General features: G+C 29.5%; 2 protein-coding genes and 1 long non-coding RNA gene across 13 annotated transcripts; 2 read left to right on the top strand and 1 right to left on the bottom strand.

Annotated features, from left to right (window-relative positions):
- Positions 1-4,661: 4,661 nt before the first annotated feature.
- Positions 4,662-5,699, bottom strand: LOC108862648 (uncharacterized). Its single transcript, XR_001951027.2, has 2 exons — positions 5,191-5,699; positions 4,662-4,958 (listed from the first exon to the last, which is right to left on the bottom strand). It is a non-coding gene; the product is annotated as an uncharacterized LOC108862648 (long non-coding RNA).
- A 67-nt stretch (positions 5,700-5,766) lies between these two features.
- LOC108862645 (histone deacetylase 6) lies at positions 5,767-8,107 on the top strand. The gene is made up of 6 exons (XM_018636843.2): positions 5,767-6,393; positions 6,536-6,976; positions 7,072-7,214; positions 7,405-7,495; positions 7,603-7,736; positions 7,853-8,107. The coding sequence occupies exons 1-6, from the start codon at positions 5,857-5,859 to the stop codon at positions 7,920-7,922; spliced, it is 1,416 nt and encodes a 471-aa protein (XP_018492345.1). The 5' UTR covers positions 5,767-5,856; the 3' UTR covers positions 7,923-8,107.
- A 6,511-nt stretch (positions 8,108-14,618) lies between these two features.
- Positions 14,619-19,840, top strand: LOC108862647 (protein LATERAL ORGAN BOUNDARIES). Of its 11 annotated transcripts, none has more exons than XM_056986682.1 (4): positions 14,619-14,998; positions 16,717-17,279; positions 19,518-19,619; positions 19,655-19,840. In XM_056986682.1, the coding sequence occupies exons 2-3, from the start codon at positions 16,738-16,740 to the stop codon at positions 19,576-19,578; spliced, it is 603 nt and encodes a 200-aa protein (XP_056842662.1). In that variant the 5' UTR covers positions 14,619-14,998; positions 16,717-16,737; the 3' UTR covers positions 19,579-19,619; positions 19,655-19,840. The 11 variants fall into 11 exon arrangements, with proteins under 11 accessions (XP_056842662.1, XP_056842663.1, XP_018492346.1 ...); XM_056986683.1 differs by having other exon boundaries at positions 16,717-17,272; XM_018636844.2 differs by having other exon boundaries at positions 19,518-19,840.
- The last annotated feature ends 279 nt before the right edge of the window (positions 19,841-20,119 follow it).

A 20,119-nucleotide genomic window follows, 5' to 3' on the forward strand; every position in this document is an offset into this window, starting at 1 on the left:
AGGAAAGGTTGCAGACGGGCTGGTTTTATAGGCAGGGTGTGACGTCACCAATGGGACCCTGCGCGTATGGAAAAATGGAAAATTCGTTGGACCTTCTATGGGCTTTTGGACCAATTCTGTTATTCCATAACGGAATATTCCATCTATCTTATTAAAAGAGAAGTACCCATTTAAAAATACCCCTTAGTTTTCACTTTTATTTACACTTCATGCCACTGTAGTATTAATTAAGTTTCCTATTTTTATGTTTGTCTTTTTCACTTTAGTTAATGTGTTTTCCAAAATTAAATACACAATTAAACAATACTTTCTATTTTAATATTTTGTCTTTTTCACTTAGATTAATGTGTTTTCCAAAATTAAATTTGAATTAAATACACTTCATTAATTTCTCCATTAAATCAATTTCAAATTAAAAAATTACATTTTTACTGGACAAACAATTCATAGAAATTATAATATCAACTTTTCATTTAAGGAATCTGAACGAAAAATATTATCAAATTTGAACCGAAACTAGATAATATCTAAACGGATTTTTACCATTTTGGTATCTAGAAAACCATAACCAAACCTGATCTGAACGAAATATTTTGGATATTCGAATGTATTTAAATCATATTTATATACTTAATATGTTAACTATTTTTAGAGTTAATATTAAAGATATAAGCTATTTTAAAGTTGTTTAAAATATTTGAAATATAAAAAATAGTCAAAAGTAAACATCTAAAATAGATAAACAATAATTAAAACACCAAAAATACTTAAAATATATATTTATTCTCATCCAAATATTCAAGTTAAACATATTTTTAATTTTTAATTTAGGTACTTTGGCTTACATTACTCAAATTACATTACTCATATTTACATGTTATATTATTTTTATTTTTAGATTTAGAGATATTTAAAGATATATAAATTTTGAAAATTTAAAAATAGTTTAAACGGGTTATCAAACCCGCAAAAATCCGAATCAAACCGGAACCAAAATTTATAAATACGCGAATAAAGCTAGAATCTTTAAACTCGAAAATCTCAAACCCGAATAGATTTTAACTGAATTCGAGTGGATACCCAAATATCCACCCCTAACTTAATCAATATAAAACGATCAAATATTATAAATATATTATTTTGTATAAATAAATAAAAACTAAAAGTGAAAATTAATACCCGTGCGGTCGCACGGGTCAAGATCTAGTCTCTAATTAAATTCGCCATCGAAAAGAAATCGCGTTATTTAAAGTTGGCTCAATAAAGAAGGACGCTAGTATTAAATTTTTGATTATAAGACTGGGTGATGATTCGCACCATCTTAGCAGTAGCAGCCCTTCTCTTCCATGTTTATGTACTAAAATCACATGAAAATTGATTAAACAAATATATTTGATTCATTTTTTTTTGCATTTAATGTGAGCTTTATTACGTTGCAAATTTGAGATTCCTTGTACTCGTAACTTTATCATAAGACACACCAACTTGAGTTCGTTTGGAAAAATTATGGGTCAACTGAAAATATACTTTTTAAAATGTTCGAAAAGCATATATGGTATATTCCGAAAATATGTGATGAATCAGGCATAGATGGTAAGTCTAAAGATTCCAATAATTTGGTGTTGATGGTAATTATAAAATTTTCAAACTGTTGGAATCTTTTAGACCTACCGTCCGTATCTCCTCCAATAATAGTTTTACTAGGTGATAATCCGCGCCATCCGCGGAATGAATAGATTTTAAGAGATGATCAAATTGAATCAAATAGACATTATACATGTAAAATCATAAAAACAAATTACACTGTATGTGAATTTTATTTTTAAACTTGTGTATTCGTTTTGAAAGTTTACTTGGAACATATATCGTGGAAGTGAATCAATAAGAGTAAGTGAATATTAATAAAAGATAAATTATGATTTAAAATAAAATAAAACATAGATATATAATATATAATTGTTATCATTAAAAATCGTAAATAAAAGATGAAACGAAACATATGAAATAGACAAATAAAACCATGCAGAAACAAAATATAACAAAACATAATTTGATTAAAAATTGCTAAAAAGCTGTTGTCAATAGTGCCGTAAGAGAGTGTAAAAAAAAGTTAAACAAAAGCTTAGAACACCCATGTTTCAGTAAATGATCAAAATGTGAAACTAAATCTTTCTTAATAATTACATGTATTTTATCTCCATAAAAAATAAAAAAAAAACTATAGCATTAGCTGAAACACATAATAGTAGTTGAGAAAAAAAAATATAAAGACTAACAACAACTAATTTTTGCATCTACGTAATCTATTTCAATGGTCTCTCCACCAGCAGCCGAGTATGACTTTCAAAAGTTAATGATTTTCACTTCAATCTACAACATTGATTTCTTTGACTTCAAGTGAGAGATGAAATTTATAGCATTTTATTTTTCTAGTCTTAATCCTTGTAGGTTGTGAAACTGTAGAGTAAAGTTCACTTGATTTATATATAGTATACCCTACAGTTAGGATTAGTTCCATTTAATTTCAAAACAAAACGAAAATTCTCTCTTAAATTTAATACTAACAATCCCTAACTTTTATTAAAAATTTTAAAAAATTGGAAAGTCTTACAATTAAGGAAGAAACAAATAGAAAATAATATTGACTATGAGATTTGACAATATTAAAGAAGCGACAAATTTTTATTGAATCATAATTTGGTCTATCAACATTTATGTTGATTGTTTAGTCAAAAAAAATTGGTGCTTGAGTTAAGGGATTCAAGAGATCTCGTCAAATATATCTTCTAATTTAGATTCTCAATATATTAAAAAAACTTACCAAAAATTTAGTAATGTATATTGTAACTTCTTTTTTAATATATATAAAGAAGTGGATCAATATACGGTATTTAACGTCATATATACTATAAGTTATTAATCAGATAAAAGTCATATATAATTTAATGAAATATAATATATAATGTTATTACATATGATTTTTTCTATTTGACTTTTGTCATAGACAAAACCAAAAGTATTAATCGATTGTTTACAAAAAAAACATAACATTGAATAATATATTATGGTCATCGCCAATGAGACTTATGCAAGTTAATTTGGTCAATCCAAATTCTCAGACCATTAAACGAAATTAATTATTATGGAAACTACTTAACTTTGTGATTTTGTTATATATGGAAAACAATATCATAACATAAATGATTGATTGAAATACTAATCATCTATTATTATGTTTAATGCATTGTAGCAATTTATCATGTGTTATAACACAATTTGAACAGATTTGACAATGGCAAAACAATGTAATTTTTCTAGTAATGAAAGGATTTTTAAAAGAAGTGGGTAAGAGTGAATGTGAGAAACCTAGGAAATGACATTGTGTAAATAACACACCAATTTGAGGTTATTTTGTTTAGTGCTCATAAAATAATATATACTAGATCATGACCCGCTCGACCGAGCGGAAGTCAATTTTTTTAATCTTTGTTTTTACTAAATGTTATACATGATCGCAATGTGTATTAATATAAAATTTTGATAAATAACAATGTGTAATAATGTGTTTAAATAAGCAATGTGTTTAATTACTAATTTTGATTTTTAAAATTTATGATAACGTAAAGTAGATTTTTTCTATATTATTTAAAATATATAGTGCTATATATTTTGTATTTTCAACATTTATCATACAAAACTTACATAGGGGTATTATTTATATGAAATATGTGTAACATAATATATTTATATATTATATAAACATATGCACACCCGCACGGATTTTATTTTTAAAATGTATTCTATATTGTTTAATTTTATGTAGTATCGGGTTTGTATAATTCAATTTTGTGTTTAAAGAACAATATCAAAACTGTCTTTCGTATGTAAAAATAACACTTTGCAAGCGCGAGTTGTTTCTTTTTATTGTGACACAAAATTTTATATAAAACTTATGTTTTTTGTACATTACGAAATTTAATTTTTTAAAATAATTATTACGTAATTTCAAAGTGAATTTTATCTCTGAATATTTTGTGTGTAATGGTTCAAAGCATTTTCGATATATATTATATTTCAGTTTGGTTTGTTTTTAGTATTATTGTATAAGTATAATACTATACAATATTACTATATTCTATACAATATATGAAGCTATGTGTTATTTGTTTTAGAAAGTAGATTAGGCTCAGCGTAGTTATAAGAATAGTCATATTTTTATGTATGTGTCTATGAATTATCTACCTAATGTTATTCATACTAATAAAATCAATATGGCCAATGAAAGTATACTGATCAATTTAAAATGAATTGTATATGATAATTATAGAACGATTAATATTTTTAGTATTCTTAGTATATATCTTATTTAAATCGACATGTAATAAATGTAAAAATCATATATGGAATATGGACAAAAAGAAGAAATGTATTTAAGGAAATACATTAATGCAAAGTTAGACTATGGTACGTATTATATATAAAGAATGAGACATTTAATTTAAATATATAAGATCCACTTTTAAAAATCCACTTAGAAAAAGTTGTAATGTTCCTGTTTTAATAAGATAGATGGGATCGATCCAAAAGAGACATAAACGATTGGTTCAGTGCATCCATTGCAGCCCATTAAGTGGTCACTCATGGCCCATCTCTAACAGAAATAAATAAAATTCACCCTTTGAATAAAAGAGACCATGTCTCCTAATTTAACTGTCCAAAAAGATTAACAATAGAGTCATTTAGGTAGATAACCATAAAACAAAAGTTATTTAGGCAACAAGACAAAAACTTCTTTATTTAGGTAGTTGGTCATATGAATCAAAGCGAATTTACATCTTTTTCCTTGTAGCCTGTTTTTTGTCTCATTTTCTTCTTCTCGGACATATCTTCTTCTCTAGCTTCATCACTGCACCACGCTTGACGTCAGACCACCATTTATTCTTCCTATTTCATCTTTTCTATAAATAAAAAAAAAGCAATTACAAATATCCTAACAAGAGGAAAAGAAAGAGACATCAAATAAGGTATTAATACGAGATATAAACTCTAAACAAACAAAGGTTTGAGCATTGAAACTGATGCTGAACCAAATCAGATATTAACAGTAAACAAAATAAAATCAAAACAGGGGGAGTAAAAGGAGAGGGAGAGAGAGAAACCAGATTTGATAAGCTACGAGACCTATGTTACCTTGGAGACACCATCGCCTCTGGTTAGACATGGAATCATGATTTGCTTAGCTCTGAGACCACCGCCGCTTTCCCTCTGCCATCTCCGGTTCTAGTTAGCCATGGAAATTGAATTTAATTAGATTTGAGATTTTTTCAATAAACAGAAAACAAGAAGAGAGGAAACACAAAGATGAGAGATATGAGATTCGTAAAACAAAATATGAATGGTCCACAATATAAGTAAAAAGCAAAATAGAAAATGGATTTTAGTTATTATGAAGCTTGTTCAACCAGTTGTCTTAGAGATGTGTCAGTCAAACATATCTAAACCTATATTCCCAGTTAACACAAAATAGGGATAATATTGGCATTACTGAAAAAACAACAGTGGCATCGCCATTCACCTAATTAAATATTGTTTCATGTATATCTAGTGCAAATACTCTTAACAATATGTATTAAACATTACCTTAAACTAAAAACTCGCTGCATTTTAGTTTAACACTATGTATTAAAAATAAACAAAATAGTATTGTATTAAAATATTATAATTTTGGAATGTATATAGGTGATGAGATAGATAGATGCATCATGTAATTTATAAAGTTGTTACTATTTTAACCAAACCCCCCCGCACTACTTTCTCCAAAGACTTGAGAGGGAAAGGAAGGGAGGAGAGCGCGAGATGGAGACAGACGAGAGCGGCGTCTCCTTAGCGTCAGGACCCGACGGTCGTAAGCGACGAGTCAGCTACTTCTACGAGCCAACCATCGGCAACTACTACTACGGCCAAGGACACCCCATGAAGCCTCACCGGATCCGCATGGCCCACAGCCTAATCGTCCACTACAACCTCCACCGCCGCCTCGAGATCAGCCGCCCTTACCTCGCCGACGCCGCCGACATCGGCCGCTTCCACTCCCCCGAGTACGTCGATTTCCTCCGCTCCGTTTCGCCGGAGTCCGTCGGCGACTCCTCCGCGCGCAACCTCCGGCGGTTCAACGTCGGCGAGGACTGTCCCGTCTTCGACGGGCTTTTCGATTTCTGCCGCGCTTCCGCCGGTGGTTCGATCGGCGCCGCCGTTAAGCTGAACCGGCAGGACGCGGATATCGCCATCAATTGGGGCGGAGGGCTTCACCATGCTAAGAAGAGCGAGGCTTCGGGGTTCTGCTACGTGAACGACATCGTTTTGGGGATCCTCGAGCTGCTTAAGATGTTTAGGGTAAAATGCTTTGTCTCAATTAGGGTTTAATGTTGTCTTTGTAGAGTAGTTTTCGTAGATTGACCTGAAAGGTGGAAGCTTTTTTAAGATACTGATGATTTGAATTTTAATTAGGGTTTAATGTTAATGTATTCTTTTGCAGCGGGTTCTTTACATTGATATCGATGTTCACCATGGAGACGGAGTGGAAGAAGCGTTTTACACCACTGATAGAGTTATGACGGTTTCTTTTCACAAGTTTGGGGACTTCTTCCCAGGAACTGGTCACATCAGAGACGTTGGCGCTGAGAAAGGGAAGTACTATGCTCTAAATGTCCCGTTGAACGATGGTATGGACGACGAGAGTTTCCGCAGCTTGTTTAGACCTCTTATCCAGAAGGTTATGGAGGTTTATAGGCCGGAAGCAGTTGTTCTTCAGTGTGGGGCTGACTCCTTAAGCGGTGATCGGTTGGGTTGCTTTAACTTGTCGGTCAAGGGTCATGCTGATTGCCTCCGGTTCTTGAGATCTTACAATGTTCCTCTCATGGTCTTGGGTGGTGGAGGGTATACTATTCGGAATGTTGCTCGTTGCTGGTGTTATGAGGTTTGTTTTTTTCATTATCTTGTGGACTTGTTCTATGCCTTTTTTGGTAACGTTTTTGTTCTTGAGAGGTTGGTTTCTGTTGACTCTGTTTGCAGACTGCAGTTGCGGTTGGAGTAGAGCCGGACAACAAGCTCCCGTACAATGAGTACTTTGAGTACTTCGGACCAGACTATACACTTCATGTCGAGCCAGGTCCAATGGAGAATTTGAACACACCTAAAGATATGGAGAAGATAAGGTAAGATATCCTGCTACCCTTTTCCATGATTATTGCGAAGGGAACTCATGCATAATCTCAATGTAACTTAGGATTATATCTTTGTGCCGGTTCCAGTGGTTCACTGAAGCTTTACATGCTCATAGCCTCCTTGGCTTTGTCAAATAGAATATTTTGAACTTAGGGAAGTTAAACTTGTTGAAAATTTCAGGAACACATTGCTAGAACAACTTTCTGGACTAATACACGCACCTAGTGTGCCCTTTCAGCACACACCTCCAGTTAATAGAGTCTTGGATGAGGTAAAATTTCCAGTGATGTATATCTTCTCTGTACTTTCTTCATGTTCTATTGAAACAGACTCATTAGATTTTTTTTTTTTTTTTTTGTTGTTGTCTCAAAACTTTAGCCGGAAGAAGACATGGAGAAGAGACCAAAGCCTCGCATTTGGAGTGGAACTGCGAATTATGAATCAGACAGTGACGATGACGAGAAACCTCTTGTTGGTTTCTCAGGTATTGATGGCCCAACAAATATGGACAGGTAAAAACGAAAAAAGGCTTGCTCTTACTCCACCAGTCTACCAAATCCTAATTGTTTCCTATAAACTTCTTTAACAGAGTGATTGAGAATTTAGTAAACATCTCTTATCTCTTCAGGGACTCTACAGGGGAAGATGAAATGGAAGATGATAACGCAGAGCCGGAGGTGGATCCCCCATCGTCTTGAAACCAGCTTGGTGTAGTGTCAAAAGTTAGAGAAATGATTCTTGGAGATGCTTTCTTTTACTATGTGATTTTTTTTTTTTTTGCAAAGAAACCTTTTGTTTTTGCCTCAAGACTTTTACTTAATAGGAATGTATTTGTATTACCATTCAATCAAAACAAGAGTAAATTCATTCCTTTTATAGGTAATTTTTTTCTCATACAGAGCCATTATTGAGAGCATCCCCATTGCCAAAGACGCCTTGAACACTAGGTTAAAACCAGGTTTTCTGGTATTCTTGTGGATTTTTTTTATTAAATGGAGTGTGGTCAAAGAACTTCAAGATCCCAATGTGTAGGAAGAATTCAAAAGTAGGTTGGGGAAGAAAGGGAGGAACATGGAGAACGTTGGAGGAAGATGTGTGGAAGTTGAGGATTGAGAGAGATGAAGATTTGGTCATGGTGGAAACATTGAAAGCGATGAGCCAAGTTCTTGGTAGTAAGCTCTTTCTGACACTTTGGGATGGGAATGATAGCTCGGTGGCTCTAACTAGTGATTTACCGGATCTTGATGCCTGAAAGAAGAGACTCTCATTTCCTGAATGCGAGCTAAATAGCCCTTGATGGTTTTGGTTGATAATCTCATAATCAGTTTAAATTTAGGTTTGTGATGGATTCTCCAATGTCTTTCCTCTCAACGTTTTGGATCATTACCAAGCTATGAACTTGAGCGGCTGATACAAATTGTTTGCTCAATCATTTTGTCTTTATTGTTGAATCTTAGAGTTTCTACTCTAATATTCCATGCCTTCAATCTTAAGGGTTAGTACTCACTATTGTTGTGTATGATCCAACTTATTGGTTGTCTTCAGTGCTTTCGCAGTTGATACTCCAAAGAGTAGTCATTCGGCTAAACGCCAGTGAAGCTTTATCACAAGGCAAAATCATTACAGTCGCATTTTTTTTTATTTTGACATCATATTAATTTAGCTCTTAGTTGCTTCTAGTTCTTGATAATCAATATGTGTTACCTTCTATAAGATATGGACTAGATTTTTATCACAAAAAGAAGAATATATATATATATAAACACTACAGTCTACATTGCCCTGTATACAGAAAAAAATTAGGCTGTAATTCTACTACCTGATTTTTTTTTGTAAATAAGGAATTTTATTGTTTAACAGGCTAATTAAATTATTACTAGGTATTTTCCTGCACCATGTGCAATAAGAAATTTTTTAAATCTGACCTATATTTAAAAATAAATTTTATTAAATATTATAGATTTTACTATTTTCTTACTAATATTTAATATATATTTGATATATATTAAATCAATTTGTAAACTAATAAATGATATAAAATTGTATAATTATAAAAAATTAGCCTAAACAATATTTATAAAATTTGTTGATATATAAGAAACTAATAATCTTACGATTAGATATTTAATTTTTTAATACATTGTAGAAAGTTTTGAAAGTTTTAGTAATACAAAAACTGTATAATTATACAAAATAATAATATTTCGAATTTGAAATGTTATATATGTTTTTTAAATCTAACTTATATTTAAAAATAAATTTTATTAAATATTATAGATTTTGCTATTTTCTTACTAATATTTAATATACATTTGATATATATTAAATCAATTTGTATAAAACTAATAAAATGATATAAAACTGTATAATTATAATAAATTTAGCCTAAACAATATTTATAAAAAAAATATATATAAGAAACTAATAATTTTACGATTAGATTTTTTTTTTAATTGTAGAAATTTTTGAAAGTTTTAGTAATACAAATTGTATAATTATACAAAAAATAATAATATTTCGAAATTTGAAATGTTATATATGAATATATTTATTTTATAGATGATGCATGAGCTATTACCATATTTTAAAAAAGTTTACCAAAAAAAATATCAATATTAAATGTAATATATGAATTATTACCATATTCTAATAAGTTTGCCAAAAAAATATCAATATTAAATGTAATATATGAATTATTACCATATTATAATACGTTTGCCAAAAATATAAATCAACATTAAATGAAAATAGCTATGTCATATTTTTTTGGAATCCATGTCATCAATTTCAGTAGTAATGTCATATTTGTTTTATGAAATTGATTGTACAAAGGATATGTGGCAAAAATCACTTCGCAAATATAGTCTATGGATTTCTAATATACTAGCTTATTTCTAAAGTTATATGTTGCGTATTCATGATCGCAAGTATTCTATTCTGCACATATAAAAACAAACAAAATGACATATTCACAAAACTATTCACCAAGTTGCATCATTGACCTCTCATACTTCCAACTTTACCTTCCATAATCAGCACGTGAAAGGTAAGATTCATTGATATGTTATATATGTTTTTTTGGCTAAGATAATATCTTATATATTGTGTGTTGTTTCAAACGAAACCATATATATAATGTGGTTTCTTGAGATTCAGAGTCACAACTCACACGAAAAGATAATGCGAGGGAAGAGTAGTACTAGTCTAGTTTTAGTAGATCATATGTGTGAGGACCCATATATATATTCACTCTCTCTCTCTCTCTCTCTCTCTTTGAACCTTTTATAACATTACCTTTCTGGTTTTATACTCCGATATGTGATAAAAAAAACTCCGATATATATGTAACCTCTATGTTTTTTTTGGTATAAATGTTAAATGATGTAACCTCTACATTATATATATATACATATACCGACACCCATTCTAATTAGCTACTTTAATATTTTGATAGTTAAGAATTGTCAAGCTTTCTTTTCATAAGATGTTGATACTACATCTAAAGTAAGATCTGACCTCAAATGATATACAACCAATATGAATTGTCAGTTATATTAAATGTCATTTTATTTTAAAAGAAATTCGATGAATTAATGATATAAGAAAAACTTGACGGCGTATCCGCGAATTTGTTTTCAAGATTCATTGTTGAATTAAGAAGAAAATCATCATTGTTTTTCAAGAATTTTGGAACTTAATTGATATTTAGCCATGTGAATGCACAAATCAACAAGATATGAACTCTGTGTTAACAAAGAGTACGTGACTAGTTTCCTCTTTTAGAAAAGAATATGACCTCTATTTTCGAACCCTAATTCCTTCTATTAGTCACAACTCACAAATACAGTTGTTAAAATTTAAGTTGTCAAAAAAGAATCTCTATAAATAATATTTGAGAAGTCAGTTTTCTATGTGTCGCACTCACATTAACTCTCACGATGGTTGATTACACGAATACCCTTAATGAATTAAATTATTACAGTTAAATATTTTACTGATTTTTTTGTTTAGTTTCATTTTTAAAATTTTCCAAATAACATATATGATAAAAAGGAAATATTTATAATGTTTAAAAGCAAAATTAAAAACGAAAATATATGCATGTATAATATAATTTCATTAAAAAGGAAAATTCACAAAATAGTAATATTCAATTTAAAAAACTAACATAAAATATACTTTTGAAGTAATAAAATACTTTATTTATATCTATATTTTCTTAGATGAAAATAAATATTTGTATATAATGTGATTTCATAAAAGAAAATTTCACATAGATAATCTTGATACTAGAAAAATAATTGTCATTTAATTTAAAACATAATTTTAAACAATACAATTTCAAAATAATATAAATAATTTTTATATATCTATCTATTTTCATAGATTATTACATAAAATAATTAAGTAACATAAAAAAATGTATGTTTAATTGACAAAAAATAGTTTATAACTTGTATTATTGAAATGTTTTATTTATTTTCATATATTTATTTGACTATAATATCTTTCAATTACAGCAAAAATATCTATAAATTAAATTACTTTTATAATATAATTTCTCAAATACAATCACAATCTTTTTACTGTTTATTTTTAATAGATTATTAGAAAATGAAAATATATTTTAACAGTAAACATCTTTTGATAAAATAATTACAAAATATTTTAAATTAAAATAACACCATGTACTTCAACAAGGTAGATATATTACATTTTATCATCATTCAAATTATATGTTTCCTTAATATTAAATTTCATTTTAAATTTTATGTTTTTATGTTTGTGAAACTTAACATAACCATAATCAAAATAAGAAAGAAAATATGAATTCAGATTTTTAAGATTATTTAAAATAAATTTCAATTTACCATTCAATAAATCTAAGGCATAAAATTATTTATAATTTATAAAATATTTTAATTACTGTAGATATTGATATTTGTTCATGAGATTTCAAAAATATATCAGTTACTTATATGTAACTTCTTATTGATCATTGATAAATATATGAAATACATGCACATTAAACGATAAATAAAAATAATTTGATATGATTTAACTATAGTAAAAATAATTATATTTCGGTTCGAATTTGAAAGAATATATGTAACTTAATATACTCACAACATGAGTATCTCGATTAATCCAACTTATTTCTAATAGCATAGATTAAACTACAATAAAAATATATAATTTTATGGTAATAGTTAATTTTATAAATATAAATTATAGGATGATTCAAAATATGTTAACAAATGGAAATAAAATATTAACCAACTGTTACAATTTTGTTCTTCTGTAAAACTTATACATGTAGGCATGAGACTTCATAATATTATCATTATATTAATTTATTTAATTTGGAATTCGACACTTTAGTTTATCTTTTATTTCATTATAAGCACCATATATCTTAATTTATAAATAATCATCCTAAAATATATTTACATATATAAGACAACCAACCAACCAACCTAAATGCAAATAAGAAATTAATCAAAACTTTAATATATTTAGAATAAAAATATTATAATTGAATTCAAAGAAATAAATGCAAACCAATATATCCAAATAATAACTAAATCAACTGTAAAAAACAACAAAACTAACAACCTATAACATATTTAAAATCGAAGGTCCAATTAAAATAATATAATATTATTAATATAAATTATGCATACAATTATAAATTAATATAAAATTAAAAAATAAATAGTGAAATTATTATAGTATATTTATTTATAAATATTTATAACCGTGCATGAGCACGGGAAAATCACCTAGTTAGATTTTTAAAAATGAAGAAATTAGTTTGGTGATAAAGCCTAGATGCTTCACTTTAGTAAATTACTGAATCCCACTACTAACCCTCATCATAACTTGGCACAAAATAATAATCTAACAGATCTTAAAAGCGTACGGTTAAAGTTTCTTTAACAGCCGGGATAGACCTAGAAAATAATTTAACATGTGACACAATTTATACATCTATATGTATATTATTAAAATATCAAATATAATTTATTTCATTAAATTATATTTTAAAAGAAAAATTAGTCACTAAAATTTTACATTTTATAAATTTCATAAAATAGATCATATAAATAATTTTATAATTTTAAATGTTCCATTTTAAGTAATATTATAAAATTACATATCGAACACAATATTTTTATTACAAAAAATTATGTATTTGTTTTAATTTTTTAATTTAAATATAGGTATTGAAAATCTTAATAAAGCAATTTTTAGACTGAAATTTAGATAACTTTTATTTTTTATTTTGTAAAAGGTTACATTGGAGAAAGGAAAGAAAAGAGAAAACAATTGTAAGATAAAGAAAAGTAATTTTATTTAGCAAAATAAATGAGAAAAAAGAAAGGTGATTAAAAGTGTGAAAATATTTTATTTTATCTTTTAAACCAGCAAGAAAATATATATGTTTGTTCACGTCACAAAGGACTTATATTATTTAGCATATGGCACATGTCACATCCTCTTCAAACCTGGGTCCGCCCTGATCAACATCCTTTTGAGAGGTTCAGCTCAAACTACTAGCCTGATATATATACAATAACTCTATCAAATATTTTCTGCAGGTCAACTCTAATAATTAATTTGATTTTAAGCTAAAACTTATTTGGTGATAAAAATGGTGCGAGAACTAAATAAGACGAAGGCACTGTTACAAATGTCACAATCGGTTGTCACTTCCGATAATATATACTCTAACACAAGTAACTGTTGGTATGATACTAACCCTAGATATAGCTTCAAAACTCTTTGGATCCCCTCAAAGTTTTCTTGCATTACAAAAGTTTTGATTTTATATAACCTATTAAAATTTGACTTGAGTTCACATGATATCTCTTGACTTTTACCGATTTCCTGTCTCTACCTAGCTACTTTGAGGTCTCAAGAGTTTATTCTTGTTCACATATATATTATTTTGGTTAATTAAACTGAAGAACTGTTTTCTTGCTACAACGAAATGAATATTCAAATCAACTATTAAATTAGGATGTAAAAATCTCACTAGAAGAGTGCAATATTGGCCCTACGAATTCGAATGGCTTTGACTGATCGTTTGTTCTAACGGAACCGTTCATATTCTAAATAATATGTTCGCTGATCCCTTGCAAATCAGGGATTGTTGTGATCATATTCTACAGTGGAGATATAATGGAGATGTTTAGGGTTTCCTAAGGTCCAAGTCTTAATTTGGTCATCATTGACGACTCATCAGCGTAACAGGTATTATATACCCCCAATGATTATTGATTAGTTAGCTTAGGGTTGATTTTCTGACTGTTAGGGAATGTTGTTATCATTACATGCATACGGAAATTTACAAAAGCTAATTAATTTATTGGGAGACAAAAGTGAGCACTGTGAATGAAATTACTATTATTCTTGAGATGAAATGTCACAGTCATTCTTTGAGGGACATACCTTCTCATCTGTTCCTGTTTATTAATTGTTCATTTGTTATCATTATACTTTGTCTTTTGCTCTTTCTCCTTTTCCTTCTCCACTCAATTTTTTCTCTTTCATTTTCCCATTTTTATTTGTTTGTTTGGTTTATTTAAATTCTGAGCTTCTATACAAATCTTTCTCAGTTCTTCTTGAAATTAGGGTTCCTCTTTCATTGACTAAAGAGTTAAGCCTACTCTATCTACTTTGGAAGCAATTTTCAAAGGTAAGAAAAAGCCCTTGAAAGAGGAAGAAAGATACACCTAGATCGTCAAAGAGCCTAAAGATCTAAAGGCAGGTATACATAGTTCTATATGTGCTTTGATATGTGTGTCAGTGTGTGTGTATATATTATATATGCGTCTAACTAAATCCCTGGACGTATGCATAGCTTCAGATCATCAAAGATAAATCATTAATATTTTCTATCCTAAGTTTTCCTCCTTTGCTCCATGTTCCATTTTCTATGTGTGATTTTGCTTATATGAGTTATATATCCACTTTTGACATCTGTACACACGTTCCTTTGAATTTCTACTCTAAGAAAGGCTTAAACCTTATCTAATTATAGTATGTGTGAAAAGGATATAGTAAATACATGTATTAATTAAACTTTCATTAGAATAATGATCACTTTGAGTTGACCTAATCAATATCAGAAAAAAGTTTATATATACATATGAAAATTAGGATTGATTTGAGGTAAGTGGAGAATTGCTCCATCTCGACAATGATAATGAGGCAGAAACAGAGAAATAGAGGGAGAGAGTTTAGTTAACTGACGATAACAAAAAAAAATTAACTGATTTATTACAGAAGATAACTTTTGTTAATCTAAATATTTATATGGTCACATCTAATCAATTTTGGCTTAATTACAAATAGAATTTAACGGATCCTCGTCGAGTTTTCTTAAAAAGTAAAGCTATAGAATTGAGAGTGATGAAGATGAAGAAGATGGCAAAGCTCATAAGGGCACAGCTGAATCACAAAGAAAAAAAAAGCTTTTTAGTAAAAAAAATACACTATATATTTACATTGAATAAAAATATAGATAGTATTTATAAAAATAATATTTATATATACAGAGAAATATAAAAATTCCTTGATCTTACAAAAAAAATTCATTGATCTGACAAAAAAACAATAGAACTTTTGTCCAAGGAGTTGTACAGAAACTTCAGTCTCATATAGTTTGAATTGAATCATAACTGATCCATATATGTATTAGCACATATATAACAAGAAATTCTGCTTCAAATTTACTAGATCCGTTTTTAATAAATTTCTTCTATTGTTTCAAGTGAGATCTTTCTATGATCTGTAATAATTGGCTAACTGATGGTTTTCTTTATTTGAAGTAAACCAGGTTTCATAATTTAAATATTATTTATGTTGTAGTTAGAGTATATAAACTTACTTCAAATAATTGGCTAACAAAAGAAAGTCTCTTTGTATTTTAATGATAGATGCAAAAAAACAAAACATCAAGTAAAACCAAAATGATAGTTCCATTTACCAGCATGTCCTGGTGAATATGGTGTCCTAAATTGTTAATTTAATCTTCATGAGTTCGAAGACCTTTAGGTTTTGTAATTATATAGGTTTCATTTTTTTTCCTTAGATTGGATGTTGGGCATGTTATGCTTCTTTCTACGTTTCCCCTGCATGTGTACGTTTGTGTCTCTAAGTGTCTGTATGTATATAAAGAAAAACGTGGAAAAGGAAATAAATTAAAATTTTAGCAGAAATTCATAAAAGGAATCGAATATGTATGTTTTTGGTCAAAAAAAGAAACATACATATTCGATTCCTCTAGTGTAGTTATTAATATAGAAGAAGTACAGCTTGTTTTTTTTTTTTGTAACTGAGAAGTACAGCTTTTTGATGAAACCTTTCTAGCAAATTCAATATATATATATATATATATGTGCTTAACTTATGTATTATAAAACGTTACTAGGTTTGTTTTAACTTCTTTATTAATGTTAAAATGTTTGAAAAAAAATATATTAGGTAAAAAAAATTCAAAAAGAAATGGCTTCCTCATCAACAAATACGTACAACTCACCATGCGCGGCGTGCAAGTTTCTTCGCCGTAAATGCATGCCGGGATGCATATTCGCGCCATATTTCCCACCGGAGGAGCCACACAAATTCGCCAATGTCCACAAAATCTTCGGAGCAAGCAATGTCACTAAGCTCCTCAACGAGCTACTCCCTCACCAGCGTGAAGACGCAGTTAACTCCTTAGCCTACGAGGCCGAGGCAAGAGTTCGTGATCCTGTCTATGGCTGTGTCGGAGCCATCTCTTATCTCCAGAGACAAGTTCATAAGCTTCAGAAGGAGCTTGACGCGGCTAATGCTGACTTGGTTCACTACGGTCTGTCCACGTCAGCACCTGGTAACCTCGTCGACTTGGTGTGTCAGCCTCAGCCCCTTCAGCTGCAGCAGTTGAATCCAGTTTATAGGCTTTCCGGGGCGAGTCCGGTGATGACTCAGCAGCCACGTGGTACCGGAGGGTCGTATGGGACTTTTCTACCTTGGAACATTGGTCATGATCAGCAAGGAGGTAACATGTGAGAGTATATAAATTATGTGTGTGTTCCATCTATTCATCTCTCTCTCTCTCTATATATATATATATATATATTATGTGTGTGCGTGTGATAAGAATACAATATAATAAGCTGGAAACTTTTTTTGGCCAATTTATTAATGCATGGACAATTCTTATTTACTTATGATGAGGTGTATATATATATTGTGGTTTCCGATTACTATTATATTCTTTGGTGTTATGTTATGTTTTATTAATTGGTTGTTTTAACGAGTGAATGGTCGTTTTAGACATATAATTAGTAAGATAACTAGTTTATTGTGATAAGCGACATTTGTGAATTATTTGATTTTTTTTTCTTTTTTTGTAGGTGAATGGTGATTTTTTTTCTTATCAACTGTTCATGATGATATCTTTAATAATTAATAGGGCGCTGGTTATTGTTACCTGGCTGGTCCAACGCCTAAACTAGGATATATTGTAGTTATGCGTGGATGCTCGAGAGAAGTTAAGGGTACTGAGAATTGAAGGATGCTGATTTATTTTAGTTAAGTTATTTAACTGCATAATTTAAAATTAGTAATATACCGAAGTGGTGTTCATTGCATGAGAATATATATTATTGATCCTTTGAGCTATTATATTATTAGTCTTTTGGAGAAAATTAATAATTTGTTGCAACTTGCTACGGCTAGGCAAGTCGATTACGAAGTTTTCTTTTACCTCTGTTTAATAATTTGTTGGAACTTATATATTATGGTGTACAGCCCTTGAGACACATATAAAATATGCTCGATCGTTAGAATGCTAATGCACTAATATATTGATGAGCATTACTGTTGAATCCTTATTTTTTGGGGTTATCCCGTTATGGAGTTAGCATGTGGGAAAATATGACATACCAAATATAGTGCAAGTCATGAGTAGTAAAATTGTTGTTTTTTTATGAGTAGTAAAATTGAAGAAGTAGCAAAACAAGAAAATGGCCATGTCGAGGTTAACCACCGTACAAAGACACTTTAATTTTGTCGCATAGTCGCTTTTGGATTAATTTAGTAAGGGTATTTGATTTCCCTTTTTATTATGTTTTCTTGGCAATATAGAGAAAATGACCATTATGGAACTACATTGATTGTTTTTATGTAACTAAAACATGGTGGCGATATTTGTTTATTTTAGTCTATTAAACTGTTTTGTTCACGTAGATATGAGAAAATTTACATAAATAAGTTAAAAAGTTGCTATGTCAAAGATATGAGTAAGATAGTTTGCCAAAGAGATGATGAAATAACGGGGTTTTGCACATGAACTAGTAGATTCATAGGTCCATTTAATAATTTTCTTACAACGGGGTGCATGCATCTGTTATCTTTTAATCAGTTTAAGGCTTTAAGCATCATAGTATAATTATGTAAACAGATACGTAATGAAAATGTGAGGAAAATGACTTTGGAAATAGTCGTGGGGAAAACAATAGGAAGAAATCGAGAATCGATCACACCCATCAATCAATCGATGTCTTTAAATACGTGAAAAGGAAGCAAACTCTGAGTTTCTGCCTCTCAGCTAAACTACAAAAGCCAAAAGACATTTTCATTTACAGTGTACATTGCGGGTCCTTTGCTACTTCGTACACGCTTACACCTATAAATCAGCAAACTAAAGTTGTAGTTTCAGTTAGAGTCAATATTCAAAGCTTGGGGATTAAATTCCTTAATCAAAACTCTAAAATTATTTTAAATATCAAAAGATATATGAGTCTCCATATTGTTATGTGTAATATTTGTTCTTTGGATAATATATGATCTCTAGTATTCCCATCATTGATTCCAAGAATATAAGGATGCTGAATAATTAATATTAACTCTGTTTAATAAATGTCATTTTAACATTTTTTCTGTTATACAAAAATGTTATTTTACAATTCCAATATATAGTATATTTATTTTCATCTGGAAATTAATTGTAAATTAAATTGATTTTATAAATAATTATCTTAAATACTATCGGTCAGAAATGTATAATTAATAACAAATTACATATATTTCTGGCATTTTCTTAATTTATGTGAATAATATCGAAGTGACAATTATTTATAAATGGAGGAGTACTAGTGTTATAACCGCCGACCAGTGTCTCGATGTTATAGACTTCTAGTAATAGTGGCCTTAGATTTGGAACTGGATTATGCTTTTTTTTTTATAATTCCACCTTATATATATTTTTTAATAATGATAATTTATTTTTGGATCTGAAGGAACAGCACCGGCCGTAGGACAAGCAGAGGAAGCATTTGCTTCCGGACGTTAACTTTATAAATAAATTTCGGTCTAGCTTCGTTGAAGTGTCTTTGGTGCTGGTTAGCAGCCCCTTTTTTTTTTCTTTGGCTTCTAGTCTTCCTGAAGTCAAGAGCGGCACTGTGAAGGAAAGTAAAACAAGTAGCATTTAACAGTAAAAAATGGGGAATGATAAGCAAACGCAAAATTTCCCAACATGTATTGACATGTGTAAAATTTCTCTCTTGTGTTTTCTTTTTCATGTTCCTATGGAATTGAGAGGAATATATGTCCGTTTAATTTTTATGGTAAAATTAGTAGAGAAGTATTCTTCTTAACCAATTATTTAAATACTGGAGTATTTCCGTATTCATTATTGTCATACTCTCTTAGTCTTTTGTCCACTAATTAATGTGGTTTTTTTCTTTTGCTTACATACTGTGGTGTTGATATTATTGCTATTTATATGCATGCCTTTGAAAAGAATAATAGCTGCAATTATTGGGAACTCTTTTGTCAGTCATAAGCACTATTTATGATTCATGAGATCTAAATTTCCCAACTTTTGCAGCCATCGTTTCAT

Source organism: Raphanus sativus, chromosome 5 (assembly GCF_000801105.2).
Source record: "Raphanus sativus cultivar WK10039 chromosome 5, ASM80110v3, whole genome shotgun sequence".
Taxonomy (NCBI): Eukaryota; Viridiplantae; Streptophyta; class Magnoliopsida; order Brassicales; family Brassicaceae; genus Raphanus; species Raphanus sativus.